Source organism: Epinephelus moara, chromosome 2 (assembly GCF_006386435.1).
Source record: "Epinephelus moara isolate mb chromosome 2, YSFRI_EMoa_1.0, whole genome shotgun sequence".
Lineage (NCBI taxonomy): Eukaryota > Metazoa > Chordata > Actinopteri > Perciformes > Serranidae > Epinephelus > Epinephelus moara.
The window spans coordinates 26846397-26862991 of record NC_065507.1 but is presented as its reverse complement, the minus strand read 5'-3'; the positions used below and the strand labels follow the sequence as shown (position 1 = coordinate 26862991).

Sequence of the window (16595 nt, the reverse complement as noted above, 5' to 3'; positions counted from 1 at the left end):
GGAGGTACAGAGATGGAGGCAAGAGAAGAAAAATGAGGACCCTCCTCAAGGACCTCAGTCAAAACTGAGCATGCAGCTTGTACATCTGCTCATTCAACGAACAGGTTCCTGACAGAGCATCATCTGTAAGTTAGTGGGTCCCTTTGTTTAACACTCATGCAGTGGAACTGAGCTTAAATGCTTTCTCTAACATCACAACATTCACGAACATTGCCATGGCTACTGTCCTCAACTCCAAATATAAAGTGTAACGAATGATCGATTATTGGCTTTATCTCGTTCAGTAACTTTACCAGCATGGCTCTGTGTATCCTCTGTACCCTGTGCTACTGCAGAACACAAAAACATAATTCAACAACAACAACAAAAAACCATCAGCGATTTCAGTGAAAATGCAGAGGTTTTTATATTCAGAAAACACTGTGGCCTTGAGGAGGGCTTTGGAAATAAGAACAGGTGAAAAGAGAAAGAACAAAAAAAAAGAAGATGACGATGTAATTACATTGCTGGTAGATTAGTAATGTGTCCTATGACACACAAAAAAATCTTCTTTTACATGCAGTTTATTTAAAGGTCACCATCAACATCATAATTGTTGTTATTAGATAACTTTATTTAACATTAAAATTAGATTGGCTGCATGTTACAGTGTACAGATTTGTAGGATAAAGTGTCAACTCAGTGGTTTGCAGTATATGCCTTATATGGCCAACCCTATTTTCTTTCTGTTTCAGTTGATCAGGGCTATTATGAGCTCAAAATGGGCACTTAAGCCTACTGTCACCTCGAGGATCTCCTCTTCTCATGTAGAAGCTCCAAGTTGTGCAACACACATGTGGCAGGAAGCACGTCAAAGTATTTCACCCTCCTCCACTCACATCTAAGCAAATCCGAAGGCCCTTTAAGAGCCAACTTTAGTAGAACTTTGCCATTTGTTGGCTTTGGAACAGGCGGGTTATTGTACGAGCTGAGTTACCATGCAGATAGTGACGGTTAAAGGGGGGGGGGGGGTGAACTAGAGGAAGAGGCTGCAGGGGTTTCTTCTTTACACTGTTACATCATGCACACCAAATTCAGAGAATAAATTAGTAAACAAAAGCTGACTATCATGCACTGCCTGAAGAGGAAAAAATGCATACTCCCAGTTTGCTGATGAAGGACTCCATAAGTATGATGTAAGTACCATCTGTGTACACAGTCACACTCGGAAATCCAGTTTTGAGGAAGCCAGGATTTATGTTTTCAATTATCATAAACTTTACAGAAATTAAAAAACAATTCAGTAATAATTTTAATATATCCCTGTCTTAAGATGATCAGCTATGCTTATGGAGCTTGGGATGTCTGCGATGAATCTGGTTTAAATCTTCAGGAAAAGCACAGTAGACGTCCTTGACACGCACTCTGACCTTTCAACAACAAGCCTGCTGCTGAGGATCCCCACAGAAGCTGCTTAGTAGCTAAAAGTAGAATACATGCATTTGTACAGGTTAACTCCTTGGTGTGGACCATGAAAGTATCATCCTCTGAATGTGTGTGTGTGTTTTGAATCGTGTTGTTATTGGCCGTATGCTGAGATAGTGTGAATAAACTGGTATCTTAACTGCCGATATTGGTTCAATCACAAAAGCTTAAAATAGCATATACTTACACAAGCACAGTTAGAGCATACAACATACATGACAGCAGTGTTGAGGAAGCTAATTTGAAAGCATGGCTTTGCAAGTTAAACTACAGCAAAGGACAATGTATATGCTATACAAAAGGAGCCTATACCAAAGTGCCCACTTGTTACACAAACCACAATAAAATAAATAGAAATAAAATAAAATACCCCACTATACACAGTATTGGAGGGTTACTTTTGAAATGTAATCGATTACAGATTAATAGTTACCCTGTTAAAAATGTAATTAGTAATGGTATAATTTTAATTACTTCGTCAAAGTAATTTAAATTATTACATTTGATTACTTTTCTAAAAAAAAAAAAAAAAGAAATAGCAATAAAGCTGAAAAATCCTAAAAACATAAACTGAAACCAGGCAGTGTAAGCCTCACAGCAGTACTTAACAGTAATTGCTGCATTATTGACAAACTTTTATTAGCCTAAAAGTTTGTCAATATAATGAAGACTATATACGGTTATATTCTACATAAAAGCAACATTTTGATCAGTAACAGTAACTTAATTACATTTTTTTTAATTGTTCATGTCATATTTGTAACTAGTTAGGCTACTCCCCGACACTGACTATTAATAGGAAGGTGGAAGGAATGTATGCAGAACTTCTAAGATCTCACAAAAGTATTGCAAAAGATCTCGCAAAACTTCTGTTGGATCTTTGCTTCTTTTTTTTTCTTTTTGCTATTTTTTTCCCCCTACATGTCCTCCTATATATGCCTTATATAGCCAACCTTATCTGCTCTCTGTTTCAGTTCAGTAAGGGCTATTATGGGCTCAAATTGGGCAATTTTAGCGCACTACTGTCACTTCGAGGATCTCCTCTTCTCATGAAGAAGCTCAAAGTTGTGCAACACAGTTGTGGCACCCTCTGAAGAGGAAGTATTACAGCCTCCTCCACTCACATCTACGCAAATCCAAAAGCCCTTTAAGAGCCAACTTGAGTAGAACTTTGTCATCGCCACAAAGTTGTTTGTAGTTTGAGTGGTTAGCTACACAAAAATGTAAAAAAAAAAAAAAATCATTTAACTCCCCAACACTGCATTACAGTACTTGAAAAATTATGTGTTTTAGAAAACCTGTTTAAGAAAATGGAATGAAGTCATGAAGTCCCCAAATTATCATGGAGTTTCAGTCAATGCTTTTTCATATGTTTCTGTGCCTAAGATGGTTTTGATTATTGATCAGTAGGCCTACTAATTTGGTGTGTTTTGAAATTTGGCATAGGCTATATATTCTATGCTTAGTCCCAATTGCTAAATCGCCTGTCCCTCTTTTTTGCCAATACAAGGTAAAAAAAAGAAAAGAAAATTAAAAAATATATTTATAAACCAAAATGTACGGACATTGCTTAAAGACAATTTGCTATTGAATGAGAATGAAACAGCCTGTTAGGCCATGTTTTTCATGACCCCTTGACCTTCTCTCTCGTGCCACCATCCAGCCAAAAATGTCCACTTGTACATAGGAAATAAATAGCCAATACAGTGACGATAATATGAAATAATTCAATTGGCAGAATATCATGAAATATGCTACTTATCATGTCCATGCTCTCAAGAAAGCCAGATGGGGAAAAAATTGGACTGGCTATGAACTTTACTCTTATGTAACCTTCAACAGACTCACCAGGTCTCTAACTATGAATACTATACAATATGATTAAGTATAACCTGACAATTAGAATTAATTCTACTCTTCAGATATGAGCATGTTTTACTGAAACATAACCTAATATATTTTGTATCTCCATAGTGGAGTCATTTAAATCAGAAATAAATATGGGAAAATAAAATGCCATTAATGAATAAAAGGTTTTGTAAGAGTGGAGTATGTATTTACTGCAATATGTATGATAGATTGGATGTTTTTTAATGGTGTCTCCGCCTCTGGATGTTTTTGGGTCAGACAGAGTTTACTGCAACTCCAACAGGCAGGGCGGAACTGCTGTTTGCAATATGTCGAAGGAAGACGGACAGTCGGGCACAGTCACAGCTTAACTACACAGCTAAATGATTAGTTAACATGCCAGTGTGCTAGGTTAAAATATCCAGTTCTTGTAACGACATCGCGGATACCGTCGCGACTTGTTTCTGCGTGTTTTGGAAGTGTTTGAACTTCCCTCACATTCTCGCCACCGTATTTTCACGAAGGGAGGCGGCGGTGGAGCGCTCGGCAGCCATCTTTGGACCTGCCTGGGAGTGGGATTCGACTATTCTGGCACCCCAGTTACTTCGAGGGTGGGGATTTTAACCTACAGTAATTCACAAATCTGCGTGTTTTAACCGACTGACAGCGTCAAGAATCACCAGGATTCAGCGGAGGAAGTCACCGCGCCGGGGATGAAACAGGAAGAAGACTTTTATAATCCCAAACTGTTTTGAATTACACGACATTCTCGACAGTGCTGAAACCTGGCCTGTCAGGAGACGGTGAGTTCAGCTAACTGGCTAAGCTAACTTAGCAAACATCACACAGGTTAGCTTGCTAATTTAGCAATTTCTGGTTAGTGACTCTTAAAGTTAGTTTAATTTTATATCAGTCGCGTAGTTTATCCGCTAGTCCTGTTGTAAATACGTCACGTATGTTGCTTGTATTGTTATGTCATATGACACGTAACTTAGCCTAGCTAACGTTAAGTTTGGTGTGTAGCTAACATCACAGCCAACGTTGGCTAGTTTGGGAGCTCCTGAAACCTCTGATTTGTTTGCGCACACATGATAGTGTTGTTGGGTTTTTACATTTCGGACTCAGTCGGTTTGATTTACTTGTTTGACAGTAGAAACAGCTGTTGGAGATTGACAACTTTAAGAAAATCCCTCTTTAGTGCTTTCTCTAATTCCACTTGTGTTGCAACTCCAGTGAGGCATTACCTAGCCACAGGTAACATAGGATATAACGCAGCAGGTAAGGCTGGGCTGCTCCTTTACCCCAGACACGACAGTGTTGGGCAAACATTGGTCATTTGATGGTGGTTTATTTTTTAGAGCATTAAAGCTACTGTACAAGTGTCAACCTCCCACACAGATTAACTCTTATTAGGCCCATTTGCTGTCTTACTCTATAAATGTACTGTAATATAGGCCTGTACACAATCATACGTCTTTGGTTTTTGTTCCCTTGACATGGGTGGTACAGATAAAAGAAACACTGGTGGTTGACACTGTGTGACTGTGTTTTTGTGCAATGGATTGGGCTGCCAAAAGGAAATGACTTAACTGACCACCATTACTGATAAGTGTAAACTGCGTACTTGCCTCTAAAAGTGAAGGCATTTCGTAAAGATAAATGAACTGTATTGCATGAAAGCTTCATAAACTTCCTTTCTCTGTGTCTAGACTAAAATTGCAATACTTGCCTATAGGCATGTCATTGCTGTTAAGTCAAGAAAGATAATCACTACTCAAAATGCTCACCAGGGCCTCCTCCTACCTCCCTATAGCTCTGCGAACAGGAAATGCTGAGAAATGCAGTGCAGTGAGGGCATACATTGGGAATTCCAGCCCTCCAGCTTTGTTGTCCTGTCCTGCTGCATTCTTGTGCATATGTGTGTGCTAGTTAGAACGTAAGGATGTTTTATGGAGGTATCAGTTATCATCACTCACTTTTGTGCTCACGTGTCCCCTGTTGAAAATGCCATCATGAGATATGACAACAAAGCTCATTCATGAGCAACAATGTAGTAAAGAACAATGGCAATAAAGAGGCACAGTCTCACATGGTAATGAGGCTTTATTTCAGGGCCGTGGCTGCATCTGTGTGGAATAGTGAGTTGTTCAGTGTTGTTGTGAGACAAAAGATGTCTGCTTGAACTGGGGGCTGTTTCTCCCAGGCTTGGAAAGAAGTCTTGTGACTCTAGCGTCAGCTCTGCATCTGTTTGCAGCTGATCATCTGAGCCGCATGGACTCAGTAAACTTTCCTCAGTGATCTTTTACAGTCTACATCTGTATTACAGCAGTGTAGCTGTGTAACAAACAATGTAATAGGCTGAAAATCGTTAAAAGTTTAGGTCTGGCAGTGGAGTTGTCGACCTGGGCTATATTCTGTCAGTTTCTTTAATAGTAAAACGTTAAAAGAGCCTTTGAGATAGCCTAAGGCCAGTTCACACACTGTTCTGTGGATATTTTCAGTATTTTCACTGTCAGACGAAAATGTGTTTACAACCTTACCCTGTCCAGTAAGGTTGATGGGTATCCTGCATACCCAGGATGTTATGTTTTTGGGAAGGCACACTACTTTTTCAGTTTTTTAACAGAGCAGGCACCACAAACAAATTATTTATCTGGTTGTATTGTCATGTTACAGCTGTGGATATCTCAAAACTATGACAAATTAAACCAGAACCAAACACATGGCTAAAAAACAACTATAAATAATTGGGAGTAGGTGTTTTGTGATTTTTGGTGTACTGATCCTTTAATCACTTGTGGGAAGGTTATGTGGATAATGTTTGGTATGTTTGAGAACGTGTGTTTACCGAGTACTTACAGGTTTAACAAGTAGTCCTATCACTGGAATGCTTTGTTTCAGTTCAGGCATCTGTCTTGCAGTGAAGCAGCGCGTTGTTAGTTTGGTTTCTTTGTTCGAGCTAGAAATTGACAGCTGCGAGACGGTTCTTTGTGTCCTCCTCACATCTGTCTGTCTGCATGCCCGTCAGTGAAGGTGTGAGGGGAGTTTGTCAGGACACAGCCCACTGATTTCCTTACCATGGTTTCTGTTACTATGGAAACAGGAGACTTATCTCTTGCTACCTCAGGATTTCCGACTGGCCATTCTCCACATTTGCACCTGACATCATGGTTCAGTTCATGTTTTGCCTAGCCTTCCTCAATCTGGTTAATAGGCTCTGCTACACACATATGTACAACAAGAGAGCTGTGTGAATATAGCATAATATCACCAGTGTGAAGGAACTTAATATCAATGTAGAGAATTGTTTATATTTCCTCAAAACATCCACATTAACTTGTACTACTCTGCTACTGTTGTGTTTTTTTCCAGTCTTCTAATTCTTGTCTTTCCTTGTTCTTTTAGTTCTGAACACATATGAGACCACTGTCCTGCAGATGAGCCATCGGTGGGGGCTTTCAAGTCGCTGTCGCAGACCCAGATAGTTCCTGGCGGCAGCGGCATTGCCCCCCATCTCCCCAGTATGCCCACCAGCAGTCGGGCGGGGAGCCTGAAGGACCCCGAAATTGCTGAGCTCTTCTTCAAGGAAGACCCAGAGAAGCTCTACTCAGATCTTCGTGAGATCGGACATGGCAGCTTTGGTGCTGTATATTTTGTAAGTGTTTTACAATATAAGGTTATGGGCCAGGCTTGAGCAACTGTTCTTTTAACCATAAAGCTCTTTAGATCCTTATAACATTTCAGAATATCTCAGGAGGACACAGTCACACCAATGTGTTATGTACTTGTCATTCAGGCACGGGATGTGCGGACAAATGAGGTGGTGGCCATCAAGAAGATGTCTTACAGTGGAAAGCAGTCCACTGAGGTATGATAGCTTTCACTCACCTATATCAAGTTAACAGGCAGTCGTTACTGCAAGTTTTGTTTTGTTAGTCGTTACTGACGTCTAATTTGTGTGATTTTAACAGAAATGGCAAGACATCATCAAGGAGGTGAAATTCCTGCAGAGGATACAACATCCAAACAGCATAGAGTACAAAGGATGTTACCTGCGAGAGCACACTGCTTGGGTAAGATTGAGCATGATATCTAAAATGTATTAATCACTGATTGATAAACACAAACAAAGCCAGACAACATACTCTATTTCATTACAGCTGGTAATGGAGTACTGTCTGGGCTCTGCTTCAGATTTGTTAGAAGGTGAGTTGAAAACCTTTGCACTCCTGATCATTGCACAAGGCTGCATGGCTACAAGCAGAGAAGATAGTCTCCCCCTTTCAAGTTTATCCTTATCACTTCTCTCTTGATTCACATTGCTGTTGGTGAATGTATCCCTTCCAGTTCACAAGAAACCTCTGCAAGAAGTGGAAATAGCTGCAATTACCCATGGTGCTCTTCAAGGGTTGGCTTACCTTCACTCCCACAACATGATTCACCGGTGAGTGTTTCAAGTGTTTGGGAGCATACTGGGCTGATGCCCTCTGGCGTTTTGTCTTCTGCGCGGAGCTGTAATCATTTGCTCTTATGTGTTTCGACAGAGATATCAAGGCAGGAAACGTCTTGCTGACAGAGCCAGGGCAGGTAAAACTAGCAGATTTTGGTTCCGCCTCCATCGCCTGTCCCGCCAACTCCTTTGTTGGGACTCCATATTGGTACGTAACAAAACATGCATGTTATCTGTTATTGCAGATTTGTCGTTAAATTGCCATTTACGTATATTTATTTTGCTGACTGTGGTTTGTTTTTTTTTAGGATGGCCCCAGAAGTCATTTTAGCCATGGATGAGGGCCAGTATGATGGAAAGGTGGACATTTGGTCTTTGGGAATAACCTGCATTGAATTAGGTACGATCACTGTAGCGTATGGCAAGATACACATCTAAGATTTCATTTGTTGTTGTATGGCTTGCATCCACATCTATCTCATTTTACACTTTTGTAAACATGTCATTGCCAGCATTCGTTTTACTCACTGTTAATAACTGAGTAATGTTGCTCTTTCTTCCGCTCATAATTTAATTATTTTTTTCTGACTCCTTGATGTGACCCGCTACTTGGGCTGCAGCTGAGAGGAAGCCTCCACTGTTCAACATGAATGCAATGAGTGCCTTATACCATATAGCACAGAATGAGAGCCCCACGCTGCAGTCCAGTGAATGGTGAGTTAAGCATTAAATTTCTAAGAGCTGGTTTGGGGCTGGGCAGTGTAATGGTATTATTTTGACATCATGATATGAGACAAGATACTGTCTTAGATTTTGGATATTGTGACATTGTTAGGGCTGTCTTGTCATGGTTTGAAAGGCTGCGTAACAGTAAAGTGATGTTATTTTCTGAATTTACCAGATTGTTGTAGTTGTTTTATTCTTTTCCCTGTAGTCATTATATCCACATTGCTGATGATGATATATCAAAAATCTCACTGTATAAATATTTTGTGAAACCACCAATTATTGACCCTTAAATTTTGTCGCAATATCGATATCGAGGCATTTATTAAAAACAATTGTGATATTTAATTTTATGTATTATTTCTTGAGTCCATAAAATAACTAAAATTACCTCCTTTTTCTATGTTTCAATTCTCAACTTTAGGACGGACTATTTCCGAAACTTTGTAGATTCTTGCCTTCAGAAAATTCCCCAGGATAGGCCAAACTCTGAGGAGCTCTTAAAGGTAAGATTAAAAAAAATGGCTATGACAGATTATGTTTCAGAAATCGGGCTTTTAATACAAGACGTCTTTTCATGTGTTCATCCCCCAGCATGCATTTGTCCAGCGTGAGCGACCAGAATCAGTTCTTATAGACCTGATAAGTCGGACTAAGGATGCAGTGCGAGAGCTTGACAATCTGCAGTATCGCAAGATGAAGAAGATCTTGTTTCAGGAAGCCCACAACGGCCCCACAACAGAGGCACAAGATGAAGAGGAGGTCTGTCATGTTCTCTGTCGTTTACAGCTCAGCTGTGTTGTTTTTTATAGTATTGTGTCATCCTATGTTATAAGAGAGCTGTGTTATAACTGTGTTACTATCTGCTGTGTGTGTGTTACTTTTAGGAGCCAGAACACAGTGTGGGTAGGACGGGTACAGTGAACAGCGTGGGGAGCAACCAATCTATACCCAGTATGTCAATCAGTGCCAGTTCTCAGAGCAGCTCCGTCAACAGTCTAACAGATGCAGGCGATGACAAGAGCGAGGTGGACATGGAGGGAGACCACACAGTCATGTCCAATAGCTCTGTGATACACCTCAAACCAGTAAGATGTTCAGGTTCCAGTCTGACCTGCAGCCTTGTCCTGTTATATTTTGTTGAGACATGAGACATAATTTTCATCTCTGCAGTATGTTGTTCTGCTGTTCACATGTTCTGTGTATTTTTTGCCTGCCCTCCAGGAGGAAGAGACATATAATAAAGAGACAGAGCCTAACACCCGACCAACTGAGCCACAGTCTCCGCCTGCACACACTCCACGGCCAAAACGGAACCGCGAACACTTTGCTACTATACGCACAGCCTCAGTGGTAATAATACAGTCATTATACTTGCAGATCAAATAAGAAAATGGCTAAATGACTCTTTGTATAGCTGCTAGAAATTTCCCACATCTGTGTGTTGTTCAAAGGCAAAAATCTCTTGACATATGTTCTTTTTGATCATTGAAGGCTTTTGCTTTAAGGTCAGAAAGTAGTCATTTTGAGTATTTATGCACTTTAAAAAATAGTTGTCCATTTTTTCCCACAGTGTTGTTAGCGCACGTACATGTAGTACGTGAAAACCATGTTCTTTTCTCCCACAACAGTATTAAGAGAACCTTGTTTTTGCCAGCTCACTCGCCAGATTAAGGAGCACGAGCAGGATTCGGAGTTAAGAGAGCAAATATTAGGCTACAAGCGCATGAGGCGACAGCACCAGAAGCAGCTGATGGCTCTGGAAAACAAGCTGAAGGCTGAGATGGATGAGCACAGACTTCGCCTGGACAAGGAGCTGGAGAACCAGAGGAACAGCTTTGCCCAGGAGATGGAGAAATTGATCAAGAAGCACCAGGGGTCCATGGAGAAAGATGTACGCTTTCAACTCATTAAGTGTTCACTGAAGATTTACAAAGCACTGGCTATCATTTTATGTAAACTGATTATGATGTGCATCTCTCTATCAGGCAAAAACCTTTACCAATGACGAAAAGAAGTTCCAGCAACATATTCAGAGTCAGCAGAAGAAGGAGCTCAGTAGCTTCCTGGAGTCCCAGAAACGGGAATACAAACTTCGGAAGGAACAACTCAAAGAGGTAGGGGGATCCAGGCATTCCTGCTCCATACGTTTATCAGCAAATAGCTGTCTGTCAGTGCTATAAAGTCTGTTCTACTAATGATCTGCAATCTTTCTTCTGTTTAGGAGTTGAATGAAAACCAGTCAACACCCAAGAAAGAAAAGCAGGAGTGGTTGTCCAAGCAGAAGGAGAACTTCCAACACTTCCAAGCAGAGGAAGAGGCCAACTTACAGCGCAGACAGAGGCAGTATCTGGAGCTGGAGTGCCGCAGGTTCAAACGGAGGATCTTGATTGCTCGCCACAATATTGAACAGGACTTAGTGCGTGAGGTCAGTGCTCTGTCTCCTACTTTGTACTGCTGAGTCTCAAATGTTAAATGTTACAAATATTAAAGGTGTGTAGGATTTAGGGATGAAGTTGCAGATGTGAAACTTCTCCTATTTGGCCCAGCATGTAGGAGAAATACTGTGGCCGACACAAAAATGCAAATGGCTATATCTGGAGCCAGTGTTTAGTTTTTTAAGGTAACAACATCACAATTCCTAGTTTCAGGTCATTATACACTATAAGCCATTTCTGCCAATATTTCCACCTAAAACCTACACACTTGACCTTTAATTAATCGATTAACAACCTGAAATTGAGCTATCTTTGATTCGTGACAGTCTCATCTCTTTTGTCGTTTGTCCCTCCATGTGCACGTAATTAGGAGCTAAACAAGCGTCAGACCCAGAAGGACTTGGAACATGCCATGCTTCTCCGGCACCATGAGTCCATGCAAGAACTGGAGTTCCGCCAGCTCAACACCATCCAAAAGACGAGGGCTGAGCTCATCCGCCTGCAGCACCAGACGGAGCTCACCAATCAGCAGGAGTACAACAAGAGGAGGGAGAGGGAACTTCGACGCAAACACGTTATGGAAGTTCGCCAGCAGCCCAAGAGCCTCAAGGTGAGAACTCGGCCTGTGAGCGTGCATGTCCGTTGAATATTCAGCGGATACTTCTTATTTTACTGATAATGAATGGATGCTCTTGGCACTTGTATGATAGGCCATTTGACAGGTGGACGTGTTTTTCTTTTTGAATAAGCCGAGATGTGAGTGTGAAATACATTATTTTCTAATTATAATTTTCCCTGTAACATAGTCCAAAGAGCTACAGATCAAGAAGCAGTTCCAGGACACATGTAAGATCCAGACAAGGCAGTACAAAGCTTTGAGGAACCATCTGTTGGAGACCACACCAAAGTCAGAGCACAAGGCTGTCCTTAAACGGCTGAAGCAGGAGCAGCACCGCAAACTTGCCATCTTGGCAGAGCAGTATGACCACTCCATCAATGAGATGCTTTCCACACAGGCGGTGAGTCTGGGAATTCCAGGAATGCAGAATCCTTAAGTTGAGAAATAAAACCATAAAGGTGCCACCCAATTTACATTTTACCACATTTAAAGGATGTGTCCAAGTCAGTTATGGTTGTTTATGTCTTTTTTTTACTTGCTGGATCCTGATCTTCTCTCTGTTCCTGTAGCTCCGTCTGGATGAGACTCAGGAGGCTCAGTGCCAAGGCCTACGAATGCAGCTACAGCAGGAGCTGGAGCTTCTCAACGCCTACCAGAGCAAGATCAAGATGCAGACAGATGCCCAGCACGACCGTGAGAGGAAGGACCTGGAGCAGAGGGTTTCACTCCGAAGGGCCCTGCTGGAACAGAAGGTTCTCCTCCTATAAATCATTCTTTTGTGGAGATTTACATCAGTCTGGCTTTATGATTATTGGCAAGATTTGAGATTTGGCAGTACTTCCATCCTAAAAGCCCAGTGCACTCACACAGGTTGTCAGTTACTCTAATTTATTAGACTTGCTCTGGTTAAAGGGGGGCAAAACTTTACCAGGATTTATGTGCGGTCAGCGGAGTGTGTATGCACCAGTGCAAATGATATAGATGTATTTTTTTAACCCTAACAGGTGCAACAGCATTAACAGAACAACGTTTAACTCATTCCTGGAGAGGTTTATTAAGGGAAGATAGGTGAAAACCCTGAAACTAAGGCAGCTAAATGGAATTTAGCATTCATTAGTTTTATTATTTACACATTTGTGTTCCCTTAACAGGGTTGACAGATTAACAGTGGGTGTGAAAATGTTTTTTTTAACCTTTTACATTATGGTATTTATTTGCTACATATGCACTGTAGATGGATGCCAGTATAGCGCAGTGCATTTAAATGGATCTGCCAACTATAAAGCACTAAGATTTGTAAAGATTGTCAATTACTAATTCTCTTTTTTTTTTTTTTACTTTGTGCTGTAGATTGAGGAGGAGATGATGTCCTTGCAAAATGAACGCTTGGAGCGAATCCGCAGCCTGCTGGAACGTCAAGCCCGAGAGGTCGAGGCTTTCGACTCAGAGAGCATGCGCCTGGGTTTCAGCAACATGGTGCTATCAAACATCTCCCCAGATGCCCACAACAATAGCTTTCCGGGGGCTCCAGCGAGTTGGAGTCACCATCAGCAGCAGCACCCACCTGGGGGCTCTCAAGGGTCACACTGGGGCAGTGGCGGTTCGAGCGCAGGGTCAAGCCACCACGGCAGCCATCACCACTATCACTCCAGTCCGGGAGGGGCACCTATGCAGCAAGGCTGGGGGCAGGGAGGAGGGGCTCCATCACCGTGGGGCCACCCATCAGCAGGATCCCTGGTCTCCCGCAGCAGCGGAGGTGTACAAAACAGCCCCCAAGCAATGGGAAGGACACCCTCAGGAGGGCGCAGTGAGCAGAGCATGAGCAGGAGTACCAGTGTCACCTCTCAGATATCTAACGGGTCCCACCTTTCCTACACATAGATCCCCTGTCAGCCCTGGAGTCCGAATTTGAGCGTGGAGATGTAGAATTCAACAGCAGAACGGAGCATTGGCTGAGCTCTGCTGCTCTGTTTCCTCTCTGCGACCCCCCCCCCCCCCCCCCCGTCTCTACCGTGTACAGATGTGGATGTGCGATGAAATAAATGTTGCTCAGGTCAAAAGGGCTGGAAGAGACGCAGACCGTCCTCACGGCAGTTTATCGGCACACATACAGATCCTTAAATTTATGTTACATAAGCAATTTGAGTGTCAACACATATTACTCCCATTTGTTTTTATTCACAGCTCTCTCCTGGGGAATTTTTAAGATATATGTTTTTGTGCTATTCACAGCCATTGCTCTCATTTTGCACATGAAACACTGTTAAAAAAGCCTTTGACACGTGTTAGCTATGTCCTTAGAAATGTGGTATCAAACAATCACAGTAAGAGGGGACGCCCTTCTTTCACTCTCCCAATTCATATTCAGTTATACACTGGTCGACTCTGACGGTGGTTAAAAACTCAGCGGACCTAACTAAAGAGGCTTTGCTGATGTGATACCAGCCTGCTGTAATGGTCATTGTGATAAATTTCACGCCTCCTTTTTTATTTAATTGTTTTACTTCACCTGATTTCCCGCTCATCAGCCAAAACTTTACAAATTCAGAGCCAAATAGAATAACGTTCAGGCTTACGCTACAACACTACTACAGTGCCTTTTAACCTTTGATTATGAAAACTGGTCTCAGATGTTTATAGTTTAATATTTTAAATCTCATCATCAGCTTATAATCAGTGCCAGCGTATGTTAAGTTTGATTTTAGCTTCAGAGGTTCCACACACTTCTCTCAGATCAGTATATTCACTGTGTATGCAGTAAAGTGGGTTTAAGTCTTATAAATGGTGAGGAATAGACTTGTGTTTATCAGTAACTATATTTTTAGGTCTATAAGATCTTTAGAGAGGTGGTACTCTAGGGGTGGGGTTGGAAACCCCTGTGTTACAGAGTATGTCATTGTACACATTTACAGGAGGAGCTGCGAGGGGGAAAGGAGACTCATTTGCCTTCAGAAACAATCCTAGTATTTACCTGTTGATTTTTATTAGTGCCTTTTTAAACTGCTGCCTTTTTCAAAGCACTTTATACAGCGGAATATGTGTAAAATTAATATTTGACTTCTTTTTCGCAAAGCACCTGGTGGATGAGTGTTTCGTCGGTACGTATGTAGTTAAGTTGAGGAGCTAACTCGTGCTGTGATTTTAGGAGCAATTTCCCAAGTACAGACAAGACAGAGACGTGCAGTGTGAGTGAAAGCATCCCCCCCTTCCTTCTGTATCTTTTACAGTGTTTTGAAACTGTAGCTGTTGTTGTTATCTCCTCTGTGTGTTTATGCAGAGTTTTGATTGACTACAGGGCGTGAGGATGCTGCAGGCTTTTTAGACATGTTTTCAGTTTCTGTAAAACAACTGAAGAGAGTCCATTATGTGCAGGCAGAAAGCTTTAGGTTATTGTCATGACCATGACAGCAGGCTCGGCACTAAGAAACTACAACACTGTTAAGAAATGTTGGGGCCCAGTTTAGTAACACTAAAAAATTAAAAAGGTGCTAAGTTATAAATGTTACACCATCTCATCAGAACCCCGAAGAAAGGGTGACTGAATCAAGCACATGCTCGCATGATAACAATGTATCATATACATCGAGTCAACGCACACTCTGTGAAAGCAGCCAAATCCAAAATAAATGTGGCAAAAAGCACTTAGGTATTCCTTTAATAGCTCTAGCAGTTCCTCTAATAATATCTGTCTGTGCTCGCTCCCTTCTCTCTGGTTTGTGGTTGAAATATCACTGGAGAAGTCAGTGCCCTTAAACCTTTTAACAGCCTCTCTTCTCAAGTTACATTTCCACACAGAGAGTTTGAAACATTTTGTTGAAAAGGCCATTAAGGATAATGATCCAGAGATATTAAGGATGCACGCTCCTTTTGAATCACAAAGCTGGAGTTAAATGTTCATATGTGTATATTTTATTAAAGAAAAACACTTAAAAACTAAACTCACATTTTAAGGAAATAATTTCTAAAACTAACTTTATTTAACTGACAGACCACACTGATATTAGCAAACCTTTCATCGTCTGGACGTAGCTCAGTGGAGGATATTCTCGGTTTTGTGCACACAGACAGAATGCTTTGTACGCATGTATTTGCCGTCATCTCCTTTTAAATGCCACTTCTTTAGTCAAGCGGTCGTCCCTGAGCATTATCACTGCAGAGTTCGCTCTCCCTCGCCGCACACGTTTGATCATTTGTCCCCGTTCCACTCTGATTCGGAGCCACCTTGTTTCAGATGCTGGCTCTCTCTGAATGTCATACTGTGATATATTCCTATCACATTTGAGGACACAAAAATGCTGGGGTCTTTTTCTTAAATAGGTGGGATGTTAATTTTCCACGTGTATATATCCTATCCTTGAAAGTATGCATTATATCAAGTTACACATGGTTTGGTCCCAAAACTCTTAGTTTTTTAAAATGCCGAATGACTCGTTCCAGCTACTGTAACACAGCAGGTTATATTCATCATTTCTTTTCTGATTTATTGATATTTGGTAGAGAAAAGGGGAATGTATTTATCGGAATCTTACCTTAAGTCAAAAGCCAAGGCCAAGAGTTTGAATGTTGGGCCAATGGAACCTCACATACATGCCAACCTTAAGTTTGTATGCACAACTTTTGTTCACTTTCATGTCAATGTTGTATGTGAGGGAGTCTGGAAATTGTTGTCAATCATTGTCGGTCACGAGACCTCTCCACAAACCTGGATTTTATTTTGTATTTGAATTATTTTTTATTTTTTTTTTTTTACTTTAACGTTGATGTCAAATTTTATCCTACTGACTGAAAGCTTATGGGATACCGAACTAGAATCGGCAACAAAAAAAAAAAAAGGCGATCCTTTCTATGGTCAAACACTGTGCCATACCTGAGTTGCCAATCCCAGATACCACTGCGTTGTCTCATCGTCATGGTTTTACCTATCAGTGGGCTGACGGCATGAAATGTATGAAACACAAAAACAAGTTGGGTGTGGTCTAGTGGCCAAAGTCAAAAAAAAAAAAAGGCTTGAAATGATGTCACGGTGACAGGCAAATTATGAAAAGAGATT

At 41.3% G+C, this 16595-nt stretch overlaps 1 protein-coding gene across 1 annotated transcript; it reads left to right on the top strand.

The window, feature by feature from the left end:
- Window positions 1-3611: 3611 nt before the first annotated feature.
- taok1a (TAO kinase 1a) lies at window positions 3612-16509 on the top strand. Its single transcript, XM_050063692.1, has 20 exons — window positions 3612-4115; window positions 6718-6967; window positions 7109-7180; window positions 7284-7385; window positions 7473-7518; window positions 7660-7756; window positions 7857-7970; window positions 8071-8162; window positions 8383-8476; window positions 8913-8994; window positions 9083-9250; window positions 9376-9576; window positions 9713-9841; window positions 10146-10382; window positions 10477-10605; window positions 10713-10916; window positions 11297-11536; window positions 11733-11945; window positions 12115-12297; window positions 12896-16509. Exons 2-20 carry the CDS (start codon window positions 6836-6838, stop codon window positions 13424-13426), a joined length of 3066 nt encoding a protein of 1021 aa, XP_049919649.1. The 5' UTR covers window positions 3612-4115; window positions 6718-6835; the 3' UTR covers window positions 13427-16509.
- The last annotated feature ends 86 nt before the right edge of the window (window positions 16510-16595 follow it).